This window comes from Aplysia californica, unplaced genomic scaffold (genome assembly GCF_000002075.1).
Source record: "Aplysia californica isolate F4 #8 unplaced genomic scaffold, AplCal3.0 scaffold00429, whole genome shotgun sequence".
Classification (NCBI taxonomy): Eukaryota; Metazoa; Mollusca; class Gastropoda; order Aplysiida; family Aplysiidae; genus Aplysia; species Aplysia californica.
Window position 1 is genome coordinate 446,847 of NW_004797699.1, and position 25,147 is coordinate 471,993.

The following is a 25,147-nucleotide window of genomic DNA, read 5'->3' on the forward strand; positions in this document are numbered from 1 at the left end:
ACGTCTCCCCCAATCCCCAACTATAAAGAATAATAGTGAAGATACAAGCTACCGGACATGGTTTTGATGAACACCAAAGAAAATCCCATTATATGACTGACCCCTATAGGCCAACTGGAAACAAATAACATTAACAAGGCAGCCAGGACCAAGGTCACACATGAAAAACCAAAGAATCACCTCCCCACTCCCCCCTTTCACTGTTAAAAAATCACTGATGGAATAAAAATGAAGCTAATATCAGTGAACATTTTGTTCCTAACTAGGGTCTTTCTATAGTGAACAAATTTACTAGAACACTCAAAGGTACCACCAGATTCCTGAGCCCTTGGTGGAACCCCAGAACTGAAGAAAAGAAATGGGGACAAAGAACTAAACCAAGGAACAGCCACGGATAAATTCATCAAACTCAAACCTAGCAGTCACTGAGTTTTTTAAGAGCATTGCAGAAGGGATTCCAGCCCCTACATTATTGGATGAGCAAGACCAGTCAGCACCCTTTTCTTTATCTGGTCTCCAGACACAGATACGCAAATATAACCTGTAGCAAAACTAAAATATCTTTGATAAGGACTCGGTAGTGGTGAAACAAAACAGATGATTTTCAGTATCAGTAACAATAATATCCCTGTGACACCCAAGGGAAATATTTTTCTGCTTGTAAAAGTAAAAAAACAGTAACAGAAATCTAGACTTTAGTAGTGTATAGCAAGGAGGGATAACACACATCCAAGCATCTAGCGTGCGATTTGAAGACCCCCCGCCAAGAAACCTAAAGAGTTATAATTGAATGAAAAGTAGACAAGACACCAAACAGGCTTGAAGATAATATATCTCTAGAGGCCTTCATCTGGTACACTGCTACTGCCGTTCACGAGAGGCTGCTTTGTGGTCGTCTGGCAGTCCATATTCTCCTCGGGCACTACTGTAGTCACAGCCAGATCCGTACTGGCGGAAAGCAAATCACTCTTTATCGTCGTCTCTTTTTGCAGCCTTTCAGAGTGTCTCCTGTCACTAGCCTCCTCTTGCACAGCCTGATGTGGGCCAGAGCTCTCCACTGGCACAGCACCCACACCAGAGCTGCTACTAGTCCTTCCTGGGCTAACAGTACCTTCTGTGACTCCATCATCTGCCAACAGCTCTGATGACGACTGCTCTGTCAATTCATTACAACCATTCAACCTAGGTTTACTATCACTGCTATTCTCGCAAGTCTGAGCCGTGACACAGCCACTCTCCGGAGAAGGACATGATGGATTTGCTGAGGAGGGTTTGCTGTTACTACTATTACTACCTGATGACGACACGGTTGCATTCTGTGTGGAGCCAGCATCACTGGGCCCACTACAGGTAGTCTGTTCTACTCCATGCTGAGAAGTCTCTCTCGGACAAGAAACACTTTCCCCTTCTGTATGTGGTGCAGCATCATCCTCATTACTCCCAGTAGTCCTGTGCTGCAAAGCATTGCCTACAACTTGTTGAGGCGTGTTGGGAGGTCCCGACACCCGTGCAGTACTTAAAGAACCAGCGGCAGTGAGGGTTGCCGTGTCTGCTGAGGTGTTCTCCTCCTCAGTCAGCATACCTGAATCTGGAGTCACTTTGTGGGCCAGAAAACCGCCATTAACCTCTTCACCAGAACTCTTGGCCATTGAAGTCTGTTCACATGAGCTGGTAGCCGCTGCATTTCGGAACCCGCTGGACATGGCAGAGAGGGCTGGGGGCACCACGGTGGCAGAGAAGGATGAGGATGGCGCTGTGGACTTGTTCACTGAGCTTTCAACAGACACCACTGTGGCGCTGCTTCCAAGCAGGCCACAGGAGCCCAGCAACTTGGTGCTGGCCGTGGAGTCTGGGTCAGTGCCAGTGACTGGGCTGTTACCACCGCTCTGGTCCGGCCAGTTGTGCTGAGGTGTGTTGTTGTTGCTGCTGCTGCTGCCATAATGATTTTGAGCATCGCCTCCCGGCTCGGGGTCCGGGGGCATGCGTAACGTCCGCAGTTGTTCATTTTCCTGCTGTAAGCGAGCTATTTGCTCCCGGGCCTCTTTTAGCTGCTGCTGTAACATGAAGATCATGCCCTGCATGCCCTCCACATCCTCCTCTAGCTCTCCAACAAACTCATCAAGCTCTGTAGACAGGCAGAGAAAAACGAAAATTATAATTTTATAGAAGTTAAAAGGCAAAAACAGGAACACAACATGAAAAAAAGTGAGTAATGTAAAAAAGTGAGTAATGTAAAAAAGTGAGTAATGTAAAAAAGTGAGTAATGTAAAAAAGTGAGTAATGTAAAAAAGTGAGTAATGCTACAATGATTTAAAACTGCTTATTTCAGGTACCATAAACCAAAAAAGCAAGATGGCATAATAATAGCTGCCACTTATCCTGGGTGAAATGTAAGAGATGTAAAAACAAAAGGACCCATCAATCAGAGGTGCACTTCAACCACGACACATAGCAATAAAAGTTGTTCCACAACCTCCAGAAATTAAGATATTATACCGGCACTCCATAAAACTATACTGTTTTGTGCCCCTATCTACAGAATTTAGTAAAGAGGCAGGCTGCTTCGACTCAGCCTGCCAGGGCCCACATGGGCTGATTGTGACCGGATCTCCGAATAAAACGTTTTGTCGGCAAGCTGTTCAAATATGTACTAAGCCCAAAGAGCAAAACTTTTCAGGAGAGAGAAAAAATTATTTCCTTCTTTAGCACATGAATCTACTTTATATATTTTCTCTTGCCCCCCCCCCCCCCCCAACATTTAGAAATTGAATTTCGACAAATATTTTAATTTTAAGAACATACGCAACAGATACTACAGATTAAGAAACGCTATTTTATTTTATTTTAGAAAATTAAAATCGAAATTTTGTTTGTTGTACATTTGAACAGTGGGCCAACAATTCATCTCTGACAGGATGAAGCTCGAAAGTAGAGAGCTTTGAAAAACCTAGTTCTACAACACCCCATAGGGGATTCCAACTGGGGTCATCCGAATGTATGTTAACCACAGTATGAAGTCGAAATGGAGAACAAAGCAAATACAGTTAAAGTTAAAGGATAATATTACTGCATAGCTAGTTTGATGTTATAAATAAAAATTCAGGATGTCCGTGAATAAATGAAAAATCAGGATGTCCGTGAATGTCCACTTTACCACCACTACCAGAGATAGTTCACACTCATGACAATATAGTTGTGAGCTCGTAAAACTTCTGCTGAACTGAAAAAAACCCCCGAAATAGTAAAAGGGGTAGCCTAGCTTTCTGAAAGATCTATCCTTTTGGAAGTTAGTTACTTAGATTCAATTACCTATAGCTTAATTAAAATTAGAGAAGACAACAAATTGCAATAAGCAAACTGGCAGAAGCACAAAATAATGACCGAGAATTTAGAGGAAAGATGCTTTGGCAATGCCTGTCGGGAACGGCCAGGACAATGTGGAATCTCATCCTTTAAAAATCTGACTCAATGTCTTGAGAACTTCAACCATCTCTCCATACCCATCCAGCTTGACAGAATCTTTGGCTTGACATAAAACACCGCAGTATGACCCAGAGCCACAGCCAAAAAGTAGGGACTTTGTGAGGGTTATGGAGGCCATGAAATAAATGAGCAATGTGCTCAAATCTTTGTATTTGGATACAGTGGTCTTTCTACCCTCTAGCACACACTACAGTACCCCTCTTCACACACTACAATATAACCCACTATTCATGCAAGGTGTGCATGAGGTCAGCCTACCTTTTCGATTCTGCTTTATTCCAGTGACTAAGGCTTTGTGCAGAGTTATCTCCCCCTCTAGCCTGGTCGTTCGGCCTGATGAGATCATCTTGCCCAGCTCACCATTCTCCTGGAGAAGCATGCGGCACTTAGCCATCAGTCGCATGCCAGTTTGGCTGAAGACAGAGAAGGCAGAAGTCACATCAGTTTTAACTCAGAGCATGATGTTCAAAGCAATCATCAGACCCAACCTCCCAACGACACAAAATAAGAAAATTCTCCAACAAAAACAGGAGGCATCCAGCCAAGGTCTATGAAAAATTATACATTAAATTCCATCCCTTTAGAACAAAAATGTTTTTATGACGTTACTGTTGCAAAAATGACAAAAAAGATTTATTTAATCTCTTCACTGCCGTCTGGAGTCCGTCTCACTCCCCGGGCAGTGCTACTGACTGAAGACAGAAGTGTCTTTAGGCCATTCCCAAAGGAGGGACATTAACATGATCTTATGCTCAGTAGAACTGAAAATGGGCTCATTCATCAATGTCATGCTCATAACTGTGCCTGAACTGCATACGGGAAACTGCTGCTTTCTTTCCTAATCCTTACTATCGTCATTTTTCCTTTACTTCTTTTGTACGTTTGTCACTCTCTTGTGACCCATTATTTCCGGTGTGCCTTGATAGTCGAAGCAGACTTTGTGCTGTTGAAGCTAGCGAGGTGAGCAGAGTAAGCCTGATTCCCTAAACAGACTTCTCTGTTGACATCCACACCTAGGTGCTCATATGAGCGTATGCAGTTGCGAACGCCATAAAAACTCTACTAAAACTTTTTAAAAAGAGTCAGTCTAAGCTCTTTAGTAGCACAATAAAGCAGGACCTTGAACTGAAGAAAGGATTATACACGATGGCAGACCTGCAGGGAGTGATACAGACACCACAATTCCTGAGACAAAAAAATTGATTGAAAAATAATCAAAGTTCAATCAGCAAATAGCTGAAAAAAAAACAACCCATACTTTTCTTAAACTGATAAAAGGGGGGAAAAAACAACAACACAAAAAAAGATAAATGGGTGGCGGCTGGAGGAAATCCTAATATGCTAGAGTAGCAGGCAGGTCGGAACTGATAGCAGGAATGAATCTGGAAAAGTTCAAGGCCATCGGCGCATTAATTGTTTCAGATCCGGGCAATCCTTGAAAGTCAACTTCACATGAAAATCAGATACTCCTTCCCAAAACTGGGAAGGACCAACGGTAAAACTGATTTGAAGCTCAACTTGAAAGGGTGAAATTCTGAGTCTCATAGAGTAGAAGCACCAAAGATGTACACTTCACACCAGATTTACTTCCTTGTTTTATCATCCCAAACAGGGAACAAACTCCAACCAAAAAACATCAAAACTGCATTGCTTGACACACACAACTGAAATAACAAAGCTACCCCCCCTCCCCTCCCCTTTGTATTAAAAAAATATTGTCATTTCTTCTTTTTTCAATCCAGTCTTGTGCCACTGGCATGTTACTCAAAGAGACATTAAAATTAACATTTTGACAAGACAGCAAGGGGACAAGATGTGATGAAAAGACTGTGTGTGTGTGTGTGTGTGTGTATGTAAGTGTGTGTGTGTATGAGTGTGTGTGTGTGTGAGTGTGTGTGTGTGTATGAGTGTGTGTGTGTATGTGTGTGTGTGTGTGTGTATGAGTGTGTGTGTGTGTATGTGTGTGTGTGTGTGTGTATGAGTGTGTGTGTGTATGTGTGTGTGTGTGTGTATGTGTGTGTGTGTTTATGTTTGCGAGTGCCTGCTGATGATAATCCTCGGCTGTGTCCAGGCAAGAAGAAATGAGCCAACAACACGTAAATGAATGGATGAAAAATGGGATTGACACTAATGAAATAATTAAAGTGTCAGGTCTATAAAACATTGTTAACAAAACCAAGTTAGCTTACATGAACTAAACATTTCCCTTCTAGTTGGTGAACAACAATTGGACAAGAAAATTCAGCAAAAGAGGATATATACGCTGCCATATTAAAAGAAGAGCACATAAACCAAAAACAAAAAGTGGCAGAAAGGTCAGGGAGAAATGAGGTGGACCTGACCATAATATTTTAAAGTTTTAGTTAGAGTTTTACGGCACTTGTAACACAATAAGGTCATATAAGTGCCGAAGATTAGAGGTGTTACAAGAGAGTAACAAACACAAAAAAGGAGGGGAGATAAGGACAATAGAGGTTTGATAGGAAAGAAGAAGCAAACCACACCACAGCACCCGCCAACCACCCGCGAAACAACTGACGTAACCAAAAGATGAACAATTGGTCGCGCCCACCAACCAGCCGCTTTACGTGAGGTAGAAACGACAAAGATTCCATTCTTAAAAGATGAACACCCTAGATGCAACACTTATAGAACATCACTCAACAAACACAGTACGATCCATTTCTTCTTTTTTTCAGCAGAGAAGCAAAGACATCGTGACACAAGACGCTGTGCTATGGAAGAGTTTTACGTATTTTCATACACTGAAGAGACCAGATGTTAGAAACAATGGAGCACTCATGCACCTACCATAAAGATCGAGCCCCAAACTAAAAAAAAAAAAAACCGTATTATGGTAGCATACCACACAATGTAACGCAAAGGTTAAGTTTCAAACACCAGAAAAAAAACCCAAGGCTTTTCCTTCATTAGCTGTCAAGAAAATTAAAATCAACATTCAAAGCAAAGGAGCTTTAGTTTGTCCTGACATACTCCTATTTTCTCCCTATACAACAGACTTTCGAGAGTCAACTTTTGGATGAATTATAAAACTTATAACATCTCAGATAAAAACAAATAAAGTTAAATTAAAGAAGATGATTTTTAAACTTTATAAATTTAAGAGTTGTTTTTTTTACACCAATCTTACGGACTGCAGCTCAGGAGTTCACCATAGGAAGAAAAGGGTTGTCAAAGTAAGGCTTAAATACTTGCTCCATAATTACAGAGTCAGTGATGTCGAATCGGCTCGCATTGGTGTGGAATGGTGAATGTCAATTTATGTTGCGAGAGTAAGAGTTACGTTTCTTCACAAATTTTTTAAAAAGGACACATACAATGACTCATAGCTTTCTTTACCATATTACGGTTAAAAACAGGTGTTAAGAAAAAAATCAGCACTGAGCTTGGGACTATCAAAGATAGCATGGAATTAAACTACTCTCAAATTTCCATACTAAACATCATTTTAAAAGTAATTGCATACCCATGGCAGACTCATTTTCATTCCACATACTAAAATAATGTATTAATCATCACAGTTAGCCCCCCCCAATATTTTGTGACATTTTATAAATGTGATTGACAAACTAAGCGGTCAACAGTCAACTTGTGCATTTCAGATATGTTGTTCTTGAGCGCAAACACCTGCCTACTTCAGATACTATGAAATCACTGTCAAATTGCTCAGGAAAGCAAATACCTGTAACCCCCTTTCTTAATTGAGGAGAAAGACCAATGATACAACTTAGAGTGAAACTGAAAGGATCTTGCTTGTGAAAGTGAGCATAACGGAAAAATCCTTTTAGATACAATTTGCATGGCTGGAATTCCGAGCTTTACCACAGAAAGATTTAGAAAACCAGAATGACCCAAAGAGTTATTTTTATCTAGAGTTGTAGAATCAAGTAAAGTAACTAAACAGAAGTGTATGACACATTTGTCTAATTCTGGTATAGTCACATCTTTGAAGATGATTGTCGACAATTTTATGAAACAACATACTGACCAGTTAACATTTAAAGCATTTTTCACAGCTTATCAAATGCGCTTTGTCTTTATCAAGATCATCACATTCAAATTTCTAATTTGAAACTTCTATAGGGGTATTCAAAACCATAAAGGACAAAGTTGTGAATTAAGGAATTGAAAAAGAGACCTATTCCTTTCACCACCGCAGCCAGTAAATGACTTGCCAACTATTGTCTTCTACTGAATGTCACTGAAACCCACTTAAGGAAGTTTTTAGAAATGTCATCTCTACACTTATCTTACTACATTTATAATGCATTCAAAAATTCGGGGTGCATCTTATCCTCAAACAACTCTTTAACAGATGAACCAAAATCACCCATTCTTTGCACAGCAGTTTGCATCAATTTGTCTTAACTGAATTATATTTTTCCACAATAACTGAGGCTGCTAACCAATGCCACTCTTAAGTGATAAAACTTGTTGCAAAAAAAAATTAATTTCATAGCGAACACTTTTTTGCACTAAAAGTTCTTAAAACATGCATTCAATAAGTATAAGTGCCCAGACCGGAATTTTAAAAAGTATTTATCTTTCTACAATACAGCTAACAGGTGTTAAAAAAAATGTCGATCTGTTAAGACAAATTGATAACGTCATTGTGCAAAAGCATCAGAGTTTATGTTCAATAGTTGAGGAAATAGTTCGCTACCCCATCTGCTCAGTACTCAGTCTTGAGAAATGTGACAAAATATTTTGAGTTTCACAAAATGTCAAGCTTTTTTAAATGCAATTCTTCGAATACCTTGATAACAAGTGCCCTCAAAGCAGAGGTGTTTCATAAGGAGGTGTGACTGTAAAAACCACATCAATACTTAGCTTGTTGGTTCAGATTATTATATTGCATTCTCTTCACTCTGCTCTAGATCACAGTAAACAAAGTTACATGTATTTTTTTAAAGGAAACGCTTGGAATTATTCAGTCCAGTACCAATTCAATTCAATAGTGTAGAGCTAACCTTTTGTTTCCATATTCGCTAATGTTAAAAAGCAACCTGACCATGGATGCATTTCATTCCAAAGGGGGAGGAGATATTGGTCACCCCCCTCCCCCCCCCCCCCCTAACAATTTAAGGAATATGCAACTACAACAAAAGTAGGTGCATTACAGCAGAATACATGACTCTACAACTGTACAGAAAAGTATTTGAATTATTGGCCCACAACTGGAACCTTGTATGGGCATCACATTCTGGGAGAATTCTTATTTATGGCATACTAACATTAGTAAATCGCTCAATTTCATACGATCAGAACCAGCTTCGGTTCCGCTGATTCAGTGATTGGTTTGGCGCAATCTACATGATGTATTTACATTGCCATTGATATTCCCAAATCATATCTTTGGACGGTAGTTTTTAGCTTCTTAATCTAGATGAATTTATCATGTGCTCTTAAAGTAGATTTCTAGTTCCTAGATGTATGGGTAGAACTTGAAAAGCACACAAATTAAACCAAAAAGTCACAAGAAAAATAAGTAACACCCTTACAGGCTAGATTAAAAATAAAAATGTGGTCAATAAGTTCCTCATACATTTGCAATTAAAAATAATAATGAGAATATCATTTTTAATTTTAGTCTTTGTTGCTGGGGTTCTTTGTTTTTATTTTGTTGTTTTTTTTTCTTCTCTTTTTCTAGTCATTGTGCAGCATTCCAATTTTAACTTCCAGGCCATGAAAAAGAAAAAAAAATATCCCCAACCTTTCCGCACAGAAGATCTGTTTTCTTTTTCTAATAATTAAAAACCAGATCTTGAAAGTCATATAATTGGGATATAAAGATATTTTGAGAAATAGCATTAGCCAAATCAAACCCAAGGCCGACTAAACCCAAGTCTCGTCTCTACTAAATCACAAAAACCAAGACATACTGTTACATGAAAGTAGTTTGTGCAAGTCTCTCTCATTCACAGGCACACAAAAACAAATTGGAGGAACAAGTGCAGATGTAAAGACAAGAATAGGCTAGGGAAGATGTGCTTTCACATATATAAGAATTTTAAGTACGGAAGTCAGGAATTATAGAATTTATAGAGGAAGAAAACCAGACAAGGATTTTTAACATGTGAACATCAGTGTAAAAAATGTACTACTCTATGGATCAGAAACATGAAAACTTACAAAGGACCCCCCCCCCCCCCCCCCCCCATAAACCTTAATTAGCCACATTGGGGCAGGGCGGCGATGCATTACATTTTTTCAAGAGACAGAAAAACCTGTCAAATTCTAAACTTTCCTTCACTTCCATTTCATAAAATCAAACAATTGAAGAAGGACTTCCTCAAACTACTAAAGCTACCAAGAAATACAACTTCTAAAAATAGATTTTGCTTTTATAACAGTATCAGTAAACAACATATTATAGTCCGCAGACAACTGAAAGGAACAGACTTTTAGTCAAGAACTAATACAAGCAACAGAATAATCGCCTTTCGAAAAACTTAACAAAAGTTCTGATCAGTTGGCTCCTCTTGCAGCAGTCAAAGACATCACAAAGATCTCTAATAGAGCTCAGAAAAAAAAACCCAACCTACATGATACAGCAGCAACACAGGAGTGACCCTTCTGGACACTTCAACTCATAAACTCCCATCTCTTTCTTAAAAATCAATTTCTATCCCCTGACAGTCCTCAAAATAATAACCCATACCTAGTCTGGCAGAAAACAGAAATAATTTGTTTCCCCATTTCAAAATAAATTATGGTCTCAAGAAGATTTTAAAGCCTAGAGCCATGAAAAACGTGTCATACTCATGTTCCCAATCTCAAAGAACACTGGCTTACAAAACCCCCATCTGACTTGAATACTCCAAATGAGAATACTAATATCCAAACCACTGAGAACCATAACAACTTCCTGTTCGACTGCACGAAAAAAATCATTTGTCTCCATCAGTTCATTATACTCTCAGTTTTGTCATTCAGCTCACATGCTCTCCTATAGAAATAAATATAAATCACAACCAGCTGAAAACATGCAACGAAGACTTCAACTTCAACACAAACAAGTCAGGGGAACAAAACAAACAAGAACACAACACAGGGGTCCAAAAAAAAAAATCCCAACAGAGAAGATTCCTCTGAAGGAGGATGACAATGATGCAGAAACAAATAAAACTGAAACAGCGCATACTCACCAAACGAGGACAGAAGATCAACGCGATGCCTTTCAGATGCAAATCAATTTAGTAGGATTGTCATAGTCATAGTCTACACGGAGTGATATCAAACCATTGGCTACCCAGCTACAAGCTGACTGGACACACCCACAGGTGCCAACGAGCAGTCGGCTGGTCCTGGGTCTAGCACTGTATCAGCCGCTCACTCGATTATTGGGACACTTGCAGGCCCCTAGAGCAGCCAGCTGGACATTTATCATACCCGAGCTGGGGAGCATGTGAAGAGTACAGTAACCCCATGGTTTCATCTACACACACAACGCCTTTTTCCCACGGGCACGTTATCAAGAAGAGGATGTCTTTGCTGAATATCAAGCAGCACTAAATTATCAATGTGTAGTTGTCGAATGTGTGCTGAAAGCGGGCGAATCTCACCCACTTGTGATAGTTGCCAAGGCAGCACAGGTCAGAGCTGGAAACATAAAACAACGATGTTGGCTTTCTCGAACTATGAACCTTCAAACGTAGCTATAGTGCGCTTGACTGAGGAACGAAGAGCATCAAGTCAAAGCTGTGTAAGGGTAAGACAGAAGTGTGCTGTACTTGCTTGCTTGAAAAAATGAAACGCTGAACTTGCTTGTGAGGCGGGATACGAGTCTTTTGGTCCCAAAGGCCAAACACCTGAACGTGATCAAGTGAATCGATTGCAAGAATCGGGCCTAGTGAAGACCGTATACAGCTTTTGACGCAGCACATAACAGCAAAAGATTGATTCTTCAGATGTGGTTCATGATGTTGCATTCTGCAAAAGGGAAAGAGCTGAACCCAGCCTTTCAGAACCAGGATGAGGTGTCCGTGCTGAAACCCTGTGGAAGGGCCCTTTTGGTAGTATCTGTGGCATGCTCACTCTCAGCACAGGGCAAGATGAGACTGCATTTGATACACTTCACGTAACATTCCTCAACGGAGAAACTGTTGAACACAAGGCACAGTGCAGCCCCAGTGATACATCACTTCGAAGCACTATAAAAGGATATTGCTTCTTCTGGTTTTCTTCATCCGTTTCCATTCTACAAGAAAGAAGCTGATTCCTGGCCAGGGAGCAGCTTTTTAAAATTGTGTTGAAGCACTTAAGCTAGAAGACACTTCTAATTAATATGGTTTACAACTAGTATAACTTGCCATGTTGATAAAACAGCAAGTAGATGCTCACAAAACAGCAAGAAGATAATATTTTAAGCACACTTCATCACATCCGAAATTTGCAGGACAAAGCCTTATAAATCTTTGTCATGTTGCATGAGCTTGGCTTTAGCCACTTTAACTAACACAATACTTTCCCTTGCTCATGCACACAACCAGTTGAAAATCCTCATCTAGGCAGTCACATGGACATTTTCCTCTAAACTGATGATACACCACGATTTCCATCTGCATATAAACAAACATCTAAAACATCAAGTTGTCAGGTGCAGTTGATAACCGGTACCTCCTCCTTGGTCTGTTCTTGAGCCCACTTTGTGAGCTTTCGTGGGCTATAACCATGTTCAAAATGGTTCCTAAACCACATAAAGCTCCACAACACAACAAACACAATTTAAACACAAAGGCAGCACAACAGTTTCTGATAGAAGAGACAAACCCAGTATCAAAGTCAGCTAGACTAAGAGACCCAGTAACTGAAAGGGAGTTGCATTATGTTAGGATTCTTACTGACCAAGGGAGGAAAGTGCCATGTACTGCTAAGAAAATGTAAAATAGCTGTGAAGAGAATAGAGCAGAAAAAAGGGTGTCAAGTGAGTTTAGAGTAAACCAACAAGCTACTGCTCATATTTCCCTTAGTAAGAACCGAAAAGAAGGAGCAGAATAATAAAAGAGGATGAAAAATAAAATTTATAAAAACGAAAACAACTTTTCGCTTTGAAATCAGACAGCAGAAGAAAGGTATATGGACTAAGAGTGAAAAAACAAACACTGCCACGATACCCATATACACATACAGATGCAGACGAACAAAGAAAGCTCTCACATGATCAAAGACGAAAATCAAACATTTTGAATGCCTTCCCTCCATGAACTAACCATTGCAGAAACAAACACAAACATACACGCAGTCACACACACAGGCCAGCACGCACACAGTCAGTCTCAGTACGGCAACAGCTGGTTCTCATTTCTGATTACATTAAGAGAGCACTGCCGAGTCATTGCAGGAAACATAACCATAACTTGAACGGACCTATCAACCATGGCGTAGTTCAATTATGAATTTATGTGGAACTGAGTAAGTAAGTATCATCAGTATAATATTCTGCAGTGAAGCAAGGATTTAAATGTGTGTGTCCACACCAATGTAAACAAAGTCTTGCAATATTACATATATATATTTTTCTTCTTCTTTTTGACCAATCTTCAGGAAAACTTCGTATTTAAACACCCCCCCCCCCCCCCCCCCCCAGCTCCGTGACAAATATCTCTACACCATTGTTTCTAAATTCCATATTAGCCTCCCACAAACAAAATAACAACAGATAGCATTAGCACATCCAGACACTTCCTTTCACTATCTTTGGTAGTCAGAAACTCATACACATCAACAGAATAACAGAATGAAATTAAAAGAAAAAGTATAATCAGAAAATAGAAACAGATTTCCAAGAGGATTCCAGAGGATTGAATGGTAGCTAAGCAAAAGATCTAAGAAAAGGCAGAAAACAGCACAACATGAGGACAAAAAAGTACATTTTAAAAAATTAACTAACTCAGGACCACCCCCCTATACAAGCTAACCTTTATGATGGAAAAAAAAAGTACAAAGTGTATGAACAATGAAAAAAAAAAACCCAACATGATTTTAGCAATTTGATCAAATACACTGAACTGACAAACACACACGGACGCACGTAAAACGTAAGCATGATTTCTTCTGTCCACCAGCTATACTCCTGTCCCTTTAGCATGCACCGCTTTCTTGTCTTCTTAGCCAAATGTAACCGTGAGCCCATTCCAGACTCTTTAGGCTCAGCAAAATGAAGCTGGAAATGAACCATCCGATCCTTGGAGAGCTTCCAACACACGGGGCAGGCACAAGGCACAAAAGAGAACATGAAATATTTTCCCAATCAAAGACTCTTTCTTAAAGCCAAGCATTGTGAGGGAAAACTTCAGAAGCTGTAGTACAGACCAACTTCCGTTCACGACGACACTGAAACCAAAAGGAGATAAAATATCCTCCCACGACTCTGTGGAATGCTTGGGCTGGGGAGGGAGGTGTGGGGGGGTTGTCAGTATAATGATGTAAGGGAGGAAAGACGGAATTGTGTACATTAGAATATTCACCCTCTCACGTTTTTTTGAAAACCTGCTTTTACTGTATATATTCACCCTTTCATAGTTGAGCAAGAAATCAGTACCGCAAACATGGAGCCCGAGCGATCAGTGTGGAGGAGATACATACAAAACAGAATCCCCCTGGGACTCCCAGCAGCTCACACTCCAAAATGATGGCGGGGAATCAAGTGTTACACATGGATTCCAACGCTCCTTCATGTTACTTCTCTGAGCCTAGCATCTTTCGCAAGGGCGCTACGGATCACAAGACATGACAAGAGAATGGTCAACAAGCAGCACCTGTCCGGCGTGAATTTCCAGGCGCTGAGTTCGTTTTGTTTTTGCTTGAGTTTCTCCTTGTGTTCGTCCATCTCGCCAGCCATTCGCTGAAACACCAGATTGATTGCTGGATCCAGAAGCATCGACCGGAGCTGAGCTGTGTTCTGCGTTTGGGCTTGCTTCATCTCTTGAATTTGGTTCTGGCAGGATACAAACACAACAGGTCACCTTAAAGTTCCGGCCAAGCACAATCACTAAAGAGAGCTAATACTTAATAAAGTGTAACTAAGAATATTCTGACAATTCAAAGAAAATTTTTAAAGTTAACACTGAACAGAAAAAAAAACAACACAAAAAAACAACACCCCCCCCCTCCCAAACAGACCCCAAAACAAAACAACCACATGTTTCCAAGCCACATATTGTAAAACGGGAAAACAGCTGTATTTTGAAAGAGTTCCTTCAGAAAACACAAAGTGAAAAACAACACTCACTATACCTACATTTAAACAGATGGACTTACATTTAAATATACGCAGATACTCCACACTGCATATTTTTACACCATTCACTTGTGATAATGATAGTGAATAGTTTTCTTCAAAAGAAATATTGCAGAACTGTTTGTTTTCACTACAAGATCACATGAAAGGGTCTTTCAAAATAATACAATCACTTGATCACTATGTTCTCTGTTTCATAAACCAATTTCAAACCCACAATGGGTAAAAAAAAACACCAAAAACCCAGTATACGAGTTCTGACTGCACAATGTACTGGCCTCAATCATGCATTGCATCAACTTGTGGACAGATGCTTGTAAATTTTCAGTTTCCAAGGATTCTGAGACTATGGAATTAACTAAACTTCGGCAACCATTTTTTCACTAATTTTACATCGGAAACCAGGCGACCAAACCACATTCAATCACATATATCTTGACTTCCGTTAGAAATAGATTGGTATTTTTTTCATTGAAAGCAAGACAAATGAATAAGCTCTAAGAATATATCAATAACTCTACATGCCTAAAAACTGACAAGCGCCAGATTCCACCGGATTGTGACAAAGTAAGTTCAATATAAAAAGAAAATACAAGAGAAACGTTTCAACACACCATGCAATCTTGTAGTTCCTGTTCCTTATTTGTGAGTCGCATCACTAAAGTATGCTCCCTTCTTGCAGTTTCCATGGTCACAGATTTAGACTTCCCATCTTCATCCTTGCCGTCATCATCATCTGGGAAAAACAAAGAAATCATACTAAACTATTGCAAAGGACACGGCGCACCACCAGTGGAATTTTAGTCGCCGCGGGGGGTTCTCCGCCGGGCGCCTTATCACGTCGGGGTCAGCTCCCTGTCCACGCTCTGTCTGGGCCGACTTAATTTTTGGTACTTTTTAAAGTACAATTTAAGGTGTATCCTTGATTTATGGTAATTCTCATTGAGTGCACCCAAAGTACGCATTTCTGCTCTTGAGACTCAAAAGAGAACAGACTTTGTAACTTGTCTGGTTATTTCGTTAGACGCGCTGGAGTCGGCAATGCTAAATTGTAATTTTTTTTTGGACTAGCGTGAATTTAAAAAAATCAATATAAAAAAGGCCTCGTCAAAATCTGTCGAACTTTTGGAACATGAACGACATAGCATTGGTGCAGATACTCAGAAAAGATGGTATCTGCGCATATAATAGAAAGCTGTAATTTTGCAACTTTGTCCATCGGGCACACAATTCGCTATGAAGTAATTCCTCCAAATACAACTTTATGTGTCTAATATAATCGTGAATATTCGCATATTTTCTCGAAAGTTTATAAAAGTCACCATGAAGTTTCTCTATGAAAAGTACAAATCGATTTTAGTGCTAGAATACATCTTCAATGCAAAACACAAACAGTATCTGTTACACTACAGAACTCCTTACTTTTCTTAAAATGCTAAGTCTAGGTTTTGTAAGTTGACTGAATAATAGGGATGACTTCTTGTAATTGTGTTATAAGAATAATTTCTAGCTTTCCAATGACACTGAATCAGCACCAGACTTTTCCAGCTTTATTTTTTGTTTCTATGACCATTTGCAATAACTGACAATGTGACTGATTTCTTTACATCATACGCGCATATTTCCGATGAAAAAACTAAGAATGAATGTGTTAGCTGTCATTATTTTTATTCCTTACAAGAAGTTTATCTCTACCCATGTATTTACACGGTTTTGTGGTTTTTTTAATCGCTTAGATTCTATATTATATCTTTTTAGATGTATGCAGGCTGCCACAGACACAGATGATTCATGAACAAACGCAGAGTAACTTTCTCTTGTTTAATAGTAAAATAAGAGCTAACGCTGATCGTCTTTAGTTAAGAAATGCAGATGTGCATCTTTCTTCTTTTATAACTTGACTATTTCTACTTGCGCAGATTTAAGATTTCTCATGGTAAAAGACATGGTATTCGTAGTCACTTTAACACAGAATTTGGAGAGATCTGTCGTGCTTTTAAAAATTAACAATCATTTATTCATAAGTTTGTAACTAAAATAGGACAAATTGGGTACTCTACAAACACTTGTCTTGAACAAAAACTAAGGCACAGAAATTAACCATTGTAATGCAGAATAAATCTCAAGGCATTGAGCTTTTATAGTACATCCGCGTAATGGTTTGCTATGTGGGATGGGGAAGAAGTTATATGGTTTTAAACATAGTCAAAAATGCGAACTTCCTAACCGACACCGGCAAAGTCGCTTCAGGGCTCATTAACCCCGTGACCCCGAGCTGGGGAGCTCCGGCGGGCTGCTGAGTCACGCTGACTAAAGGTAACAGAATCGGGCGAAAAGTGACGCCGTGAGGAAAAAGTTGCTTGAAATATGGGAAACTACACAATATTCATAAAGCATTTTAGAAAGGTTTACTCCAATTATACTGTGGAGTTAGCTTAAACCGAACATGGTTAATCTGAAAACAGCAGTAAAACCAATATAACCCCAATTTTTTAAAATTTGCCTTTGTGAGAAAACTATCCACCAGCTTAAATGTTTCTATTTCTAAACTAAAAAGACTTTTCAAGGTTATGACATTTAAATCTTCAACCTGCAAATAATAATGCAACCACCAGGACTTATGGTCTTCAAGACAGAAAAACGTACTGAAAGGACACGAAAATGCATGTGTGTCGATTGCTGCCCAGAGAAAGACAACTTTTATCACACATACTAAAGGCGTTATATTATATTGAAGCAAGGACAGCAAATGTGCGTCTGTCCCACAACCTTAGAAGGTGGTTCATGACTCACTCATTCTCTCTGATGCTAGTTCACACAGACCCCACGCATGAGCATGTAACAGCACATGGTGTGTTTCATTAAGAAACCAGCACTGGGTTTTCTCACTTCTCAAGACTATAAGGTCTGTCTCAGTATAAAGTTTCCCTCCTCCATAAAAACAAAGTATGCAACCAACAGCCACTTAATTTTGTCAAGTCATGAAATCATGTCTAAGAAATCTCAACGCCAAATTGTAAGTGCATTGGTGAACGGGTCATAGAGCTGTGACGTGTCAAAAGTGGTGTTCTTGTGCACTTTGTCCAAGGCAAATTTGAGGAGAATGGCTGAGCAAAACATTGGTGCAACCTTCACATAATGCTATGACGTCCGAGTTGTGATCAAATTTTTAACTCTTCTCGCCAAGTCTGCATTTGAAACCAATGGTGATCTAAACAAAGTAATAGGGAATAATGCCCCATCAATTAAAACAGTAAGGAAATGGAACATGGAGGTTGCAGGTGGGAGGTCTGACATGAAAGATGAAGTCCACACAAAAAACACGGGGAAAGAAAGGTGATGCACATTGGTTTTTTTGGTATTATACTGAGCTGGCTAGTCCCACCTAGCGTAACTGTCAATGGTGATTACTAAAGGTTCATTCTCAAAGACAAGCTGAGACCTGCAATCCTGAAGAAAGACCCCTTTGCTTGAAGAAGGGGTCATCCTGCATTGCGACAACGCGCCTGTTCACAAGTCCAGAGTTGTGAACGAGCTTCTTGAGGGCTACTCGTGGGAATTATTGGAACACCCGCCCTATTCGCCCAATCAACTTCCACCTCTTTCGCTAGGTGAAAGAAATGCTGTGAGGTCGGTGATTTGAGAATGAGGACCAGATTCTAGTGGATATGAGAAAAACGCTCAGGACCTTGGACAAATGATCACTGACCACTGTCTTTGACCGCTGGGTACATCAAATGGAGAAATGTCTTGAACTTGATGGTTCCTATGTTCATAGCTGCCACTCAGAAATTTTAAAAAAGGAGGAATTTCACACGAAGGCATATGCGCGCTCTCCGAAACCAGTGAGGTCCAGAGGCAATATATATATTACTGGAAAATCTAGCCTACGGTTTTGGAAGGGAAAACTGTCACATTGTTAACCATAGGCAACTGAATTAAAATGTATTTGAAAAAAAAACCCCAACAAAAAACCATAAAGGCAGTAAGTTGACTAACAAGCATTCGAGTCAATTTGACACAGTTTGGACTTGGTGACTAAAAATCCAGTGTTTTTTGCCAGCTGGTGTCTCATAAAAAGATTTCTTTCACTTTAAACTTGTACATAGACGTAGAGCAGTATAATCGGATCAAGGATGCAGGCACTCCTGTACAATTGCGGTCCCGTTTGCATTTAGTGCCCCTGTAGTGTGTTTCTTATTTAGAGATCTAAATTGAATTAAAATTATAGCCTAGGCTATCTAATCTAGATCTAGATGTATCTAAATATGTGTAGATCTAGATTATATCTATAGATTTACTAGATCAAGATCTAGATCTAGATCTAGATTCACTTCCACAGCAGCCACAATAGCCGTCATGTAAACAAACAGGACCGCAATTGTACAGGAGTGCCGCGGGCCGCGATTTCTTTCCCCAAAAACGGCTAGTTCAATTTTCTAATGAACTTTTCAAGTCGCACACCGACTGCTTTTTTTCTCATTCCAGCTTCTTTTATTGTTGCATTCTGAATCAATTTCTCTTGAATTTCCGCCGTTTTCAATGACAACTCGGCGCGCTAATGTCCTGATGCCCGATCGACACTGCGTTGCTCCACAACAATAAACAATGTGAAACTAGCGCTGGGCCTAGAAGACGGAAGTAGAAAGCTACGGGTGGACATGCACAAGCCGCGTTTTCGTCCCTCTCCCGGTTTGGTGTTTTCCGCGGGGAAAAAAGTATGAAATTTGCGACCAAGGTTGGTCCGGCGGAGGGAGGAAAGTTGCGGGAAAAGCTAGATGAAGCGGAGTTTCCGCTATTTAGCGGGAAAGTGGCAGCTATGTATGTTGAATAGGTATTTCAATAAGCTTACTGTTAATACCAAATACAAGGTGATTTATAATTATATGTGAGGACAGCATGACAGGGAAACTTTATTCTGAGGCAGACCTCATAGTTTAGCCCAGAGCACAGTAGAGTGTGCTGGTCTACTTCTGTTTGTTCTGTGTGACTGTTCAGCAGATTAAAGCAAGGAAATAGATTTTTAAAAGTGAAACTCGTCTTAAACATGGCCATCCCAACCCCACACTGTGACAATCATCGCAATATCTTTAATTCTGAAACACGGTTAAACTGAAGAAAACCTGCTTGTCCCTACGAGTGTTTTAAGCAGACTCTATAGTAGTTGTTTCAACTGAATTGGTAAATCAATTACAGTTGAAATTGCCCAAGACAATCCGCTTTTGTCAGAGAGAATAGCGGTTGTCTTGGATTAGCAGATGTCTCAGACAGTGTCATTATAATCAGTGTTTCTAACAAAGCAGAAAAGTAAAGAAAATTCGATACCAAGATTTTGGTGGCTGCATAGGCCCCCAGCAGGTTCCATATACAGCAACCAGGTGGGAGTTCAATGGCCGAAGCTCAAGGAAAAATTGAAATTTCGTTTTTTTAAAAGATTGAAATTTCGTGCTTTTAAAAGGTTGAAATTGGCATTCGGAAACGTGTTTGAATTGACTGCCAACAGCCCGTAATACCTATATTTTCATCAAGTTTTTGTCATGTTTGATTTCTTCATCATATACATATCTTTCCCTTTCTGACAATATTTAAAAGAAGTTCCTCTCGCCATCCTGCTACAATTCAAATTTGTCACTGCCATTGCACCATTGACAGAAAACAAATCAGGGAACAACTGCCTTGATGGCAGAGTCACCCAGGGTGCACCTTAATTTTCCTCCATTTTCAGTTCCAAGTATTCTTGATTTTAGGTTTTGAATCAATTTCTTTCACCGTAGCCTTTGTCATGCTCCCATAAAATCCTCACACTAGCAAATTCTCTACATCTAGACAGACTAGAAAAAAGTATTTTGATTCATAGTCGCCTTTGTTTTGTATGCTAAGGTTTTTTCCATTGATCCAGTCTGCTAAGATCCAACATTTTTCTTTGAGATACCTTTCCTCTTTTCTTCTTCATGGTCCACTCTTGACAACTTAACTTTTACCTAACTTCATAGAACACTAGCAAAACACTACATGCATGTTTTGAATACAAAGAATGTTGAAGAACAGGTTCGAGAACTACAGACTACAACTCTGTTCACCATGTGTTTTGCAAATATGCGGGTGTTTGCAATGTGCTTGCCGTTTTCGTAAGAGTTTTACGGCACTTGCAACACATTTGTCATACAAGCATTGGAGATAAGAGGAGACACAGGAGAGTAACTGACACAAAAAACAGTGCTTCCACCAGCAGCCGAAGCTGGAAAGTAAGGAAAATTCTGCCGGGGGTCTGGGAGCCCCCAGCAGGATCAAGGGACAGGGTCCCAGTGGGGGTTCAGGGGGGCTTCGAAGAAATTGAAATTTTGTGCTTTTAGAGGGTAGAAAATGGCATTTGGGAGCCAGTTTGAAAAAATGACCTACAGCCCATAACATTTATTTTTTCATCAACATTTTGTCTTTTTGATTTCTTCACCAACATATCTTTCCATTGCTGGCAATGTTTAAAAGCAGGTTCCCCTTTCATTGCTTCTATAATTCAACTAATTTGTCGTCACACCATTGATAGCAGGCAAACCTGGGAATAATGAATAGATATATAACTTCACAATACAGTTGCAAAGGGTATAGCCTAATTTTTCACGTCTGAATGTCTTCCGTCACAACCTCGGAACACCACTTCGAATTATTCTTGATTTTACCTGCGGCTGGATCGGGCCGATCGCCCGAAACTGAAAACAAACATGTTTGTTTTTTAGGCGACAGTAGAGTGATCAGCTCGATCGGCTGATCCCACCCGTAGTGGGCACCCCGTATCAGCATATATTTCTTTCATCGCGGCCCTTATATCAAGTTCACGTGCCAGAGAATCTTCGCTTAGATGTAGATAATTTTGAAAAAAAAGTTTCTTTCTGACAGTAATTTTCTGTCTAAGATCACAACTCAATTTACTTGATCAATGCGCAGATTTTCCAGCCGCGGCAATAATCTGAAGATAGACAGAAGGAATGAGCGAATGATAGAAAGGAGGAAATTGGCACAAAAAGATCGCCAGATTTTGATCCATCTGCAGGTAAAAAGTGTACTGCAGACCAACCCGCAATGAATGCATGGGGCATAGCAGAATAAAGGCCGATTGTAGGAAATGAACAATCTGGCAGGTCTCTATAACATTAAATTATTGCCGAGAGAATTGCTGTAAATATCCGCAACTTATACAAAACGATACGAAGGCGAGTACGGAATTTCGAAAGTCCTGGGCTATCGTCACAGTTTTTTACAGTGGGAGTTGATAATGATGGAGGAACAAGTACGGAACTGGCAGAAAGTACGGATTTCCGTAAAAATACGGAAGAGTGGAAACACTGAAAAAAGAAGGAGAGATAAGGACGATAGATGTTTGGTAGGAAAAAGGAGCAAACCACAACAGAGCACCCACCAACCACCCACATGTGCCGGTTAAACTGTATTTCTTTAACAAAGCATCATCAAGAACACAGGTCTAAGCCCAGCAACAGCAGGAAATGATAGTCCACAAAACAATACTGTCCAAGAAAAGTAGCCCCTATTACAAATATTTTACTGAGAAAAAAATGACAGATTATAATAGAGGGCACTCGTTATCTAGAGGCACGGTAAGGAGACCCCCTCTCATTCAATAGGTTCCAGGTTCCAAACAGGACCATGACAAAACATTTTCGTCTCTAAAATTTTCTCCTTTCACTTCCTTTCCCGATCTCAAGTCATATTCTTTCATCTGCTTCCATCTCCACCACCACCCCCACCCCCCCTCCTCTAGGCACCAGATTCTCTCTACTGCTGCTACTGGCTCCTTCTTACTGCTCTTTTTCAGCTACATTCCTGATCTTAGGGTAGGAAGGATCAAACACCTTGCTTTCTTGGATAAGGGTGAAAAAATCTCGGAGGTCTCATAAGCAAGTTGTGAGAGTTAAAGATTCCTTGGTAGTACTAAGATTATAACAGTAGGCTTCGGCCGCCATCTGGGCAAAATTCAAAATTAATTCCTACCAAAACGGAAAATGCTTCATGTGAAAACAACCAACTTGTTTTCTGCATGCTCATATGACCTGAAGCAGTTACGAGTACTGTAAAACGCTTACCAAAACAAAACAAAATAGAAAAAAAAAATATACCTATATCTGGTCGCTTCCTCGACTTTGACTGAGCAAAGTTGCTTTGATCATCCTGGTCTCGATTTCTGAAATAAAAATGCAATATTTGAATCCAACAAACTGATGCAAACAAGTGTACAAAACAATAGACACAGCTGAACGTCACAGAAAAAAGCCCCTTTTGAGTTTTGTCTCGTCTAACTTTAGAGACGCAACCCTACTATTTAGTGAGGGAAAAAAGCAAGACAGAACAAACAGATCAGATAAAAAAAAAAAAGGAGAGTTAAGATACTTTACCAGTCGCATCCTCCAATAACTCATGCTACATTTGAAAAGGGAAAGAGTTTTTTTTACATCAGAGGAAAGAACATGTTCAACTAGTACAAAGAGAGGCAAACACCAATACAGAATTATATCATACACAGATCCAACAGCACTTACTTGCCGTATTTGTCGAAGTGATCATCTTTAGTGTCATCAAAGTCAAGCCGAGGCTGAAATAAAAGCAGTAAAAAGCCATGAATAATGACTAATACTAAAGTAATCATATGGTCATTTTCTAATTTTTGAAAAGTTAATCATTACATAAAAGGTTAGTACAACACACATCCACAAACCCGTCAACACAAAATAGAAGATGGAAAAATAAAGTTTAAAATCAATCTCAACATTTCCTACAAATAATACTACTGTACAAGTACAGATCACAGTTAGAAAAGAGGTACGGAGAAGGCGGTGGCGATGGATTGGACATACTCTCAGGAAGTCAGACAGCTGCATAACAAAGAAAGTGTTGGATTGGAATCCACAGGGTAAAAGATCAAGGAGAAGACGGCATGGAACCTGGAGAAGAATCACAGAAATTGAAGTACAGAAAAGTGGGTAGACATGGAATAACACCAAAAGGCTAGCCCTGGATAGAGAAAGGTAGAAAGCGTTTGACCGTGACCTATACCCTGGTGCACGGTGATTTTTGTTTTTGAAGTGTTTTACTGCGCTCGCAACTGTATAAGATCACGAGCGCGCAGGACACATTAAACTTTTTCAGTTGGTAGGAAATTTTGAATTAACACGCTCTGCACAACTTGCACACAGGCCCTCCGAGATTTTTCGCTCTTTTCCGAGAAGGCTAGGTGTAGATCTTTCCTACCAGAAGACCAGAGGTGTGGCTGAAAGACAGCAGTAAGATTAGTAAGAATGAGCCATGGAGTAGCAGTAGAAAGGCTGCAGAAAGAGCCTGGAGCCCGGAGGAGGGGGCAAAGGAGTTGAGGGGGTGGAGGCAGAAAGTGGAGACGACAGCAGTCAATAAAACATTGCTAGAGAGCAGGAGAGGAGGTGAAAGGAGACAATTTTAGAGAAGACAATTTTTCGGTCGCTACCCGGATTTGAACCTGGGACCTTTGAATGAGAGGCAAACACATTAACCTCTAGGCCACGAGAGCCCCTGGTGCAGGGTGAGAAAGGCAATGATGATGACAAGTACAAATAATTGAACTCACTCTTTTTGGGGAGGATGTTTCTGACATGGCCTGGCTGCTCTGAATTCTGCAAAGAAACAATTGATGCACATTATAACTAATTAATATGTGACCAACTTATTTCATATGTGGAATAATGTATTGTACAAAAATCTTAAGGGGATCCACTGGTCAGATCAGTAAAAATTTTGAAAAAATATCAATTTTCAGATTTTGGAGTATCTTAATAGATATCAATATCAAGGATCCATCTTTAGAAGCCTAATTCCTTTATCAAACTTATAAATAGCTGGAAAATGCATTTAAGAGAGGCAGCAATGTAGGAAAATCTTCACCAAAAATTATCTCTCTTTGCAGTTTTCTCAGAATTGTTTATCTGACCAGGTAGCAACACTATTTTGAGTAGATCTCAGAAAGTTACTGTCAGAATTGTTTCAAATTTGGACACAATCTTTTATACACATTTCTCTATAACTTTACAGGAGCATTTTTGCTGTTTATGGAACACATTTGGAGTTTTAGGCCTGTTTTATTTGACAAAATCTGAAAACATTGGAGACCTGAATGTGGTGCATAGCAAGGACTGTAAGGCTCACAAGTCAGTACAGAAAATTCAAATTTGGCTCTGTAAGGTTGTTCTACCTACCAACAGTAATCGCCATGCCAAATATTAGGCTTCTATCTTGATGAGTGTTGATGATTGACAAAATATAAAATTGGTTTTAAAAATGCTGAATCAATCCTTTATTTTTTATGGCTCGGGATTATTATGGCTAAAATCTTGAATTTTTTGCTTGGTAACCTTTTTTTGTACT

At 39.7% G+C, this 25,147-nt stretch overlaps 1 protein-coding gene across 1 annotated transcript in view; it reads right to left on the reverse strand.

The window, feature by feature from the left end:
* LOC101851974 (pre-mRNA-splicing regulator WTAP) overlaps positions 1 to 25,147 on the reverse strand; it is a 29,500-nt gene continuing 4,353 nt past the window's right edge. Inside the window, exons 2-8 of the mRNA XM_005104644.3 lie at positions 24,354 to 24,399; positions 23,296 to 23,348; positions 22,876 to 22,940; positions 15,361 to 15,482; positions 14,265 to 14,443; positions 3,742 to 3,896; positions 1 to 2,125 (exon numbers count right to left, since the gene is read on the reverse strand). Coding sequence (XP_005104701.1) covers positions 837 to 2,125; positions 3,742 to 3,896; positions 14,265 to 14,443; positions 15,361 to 15,482; positions 22,876 to 22,940; positions 23,296 to 23,348; positions 24,354 to 24,380 — 1,890 coding nt within the window. The 5' untranslated portion in view covers positions 24,381 to 24,399 and the 3' untranslated portion in view covers positions 1 to 836. The remainder of the gene's footprint in view (positions 2,126 to 3,741; positions 3,897 to 14,264; positions 14,444 to 15,360; positions 15,483 to 22,875; positions 22,941 to 23,295; positions 23,349 to 24,353; positions 24,400 to 25,147) is intronic.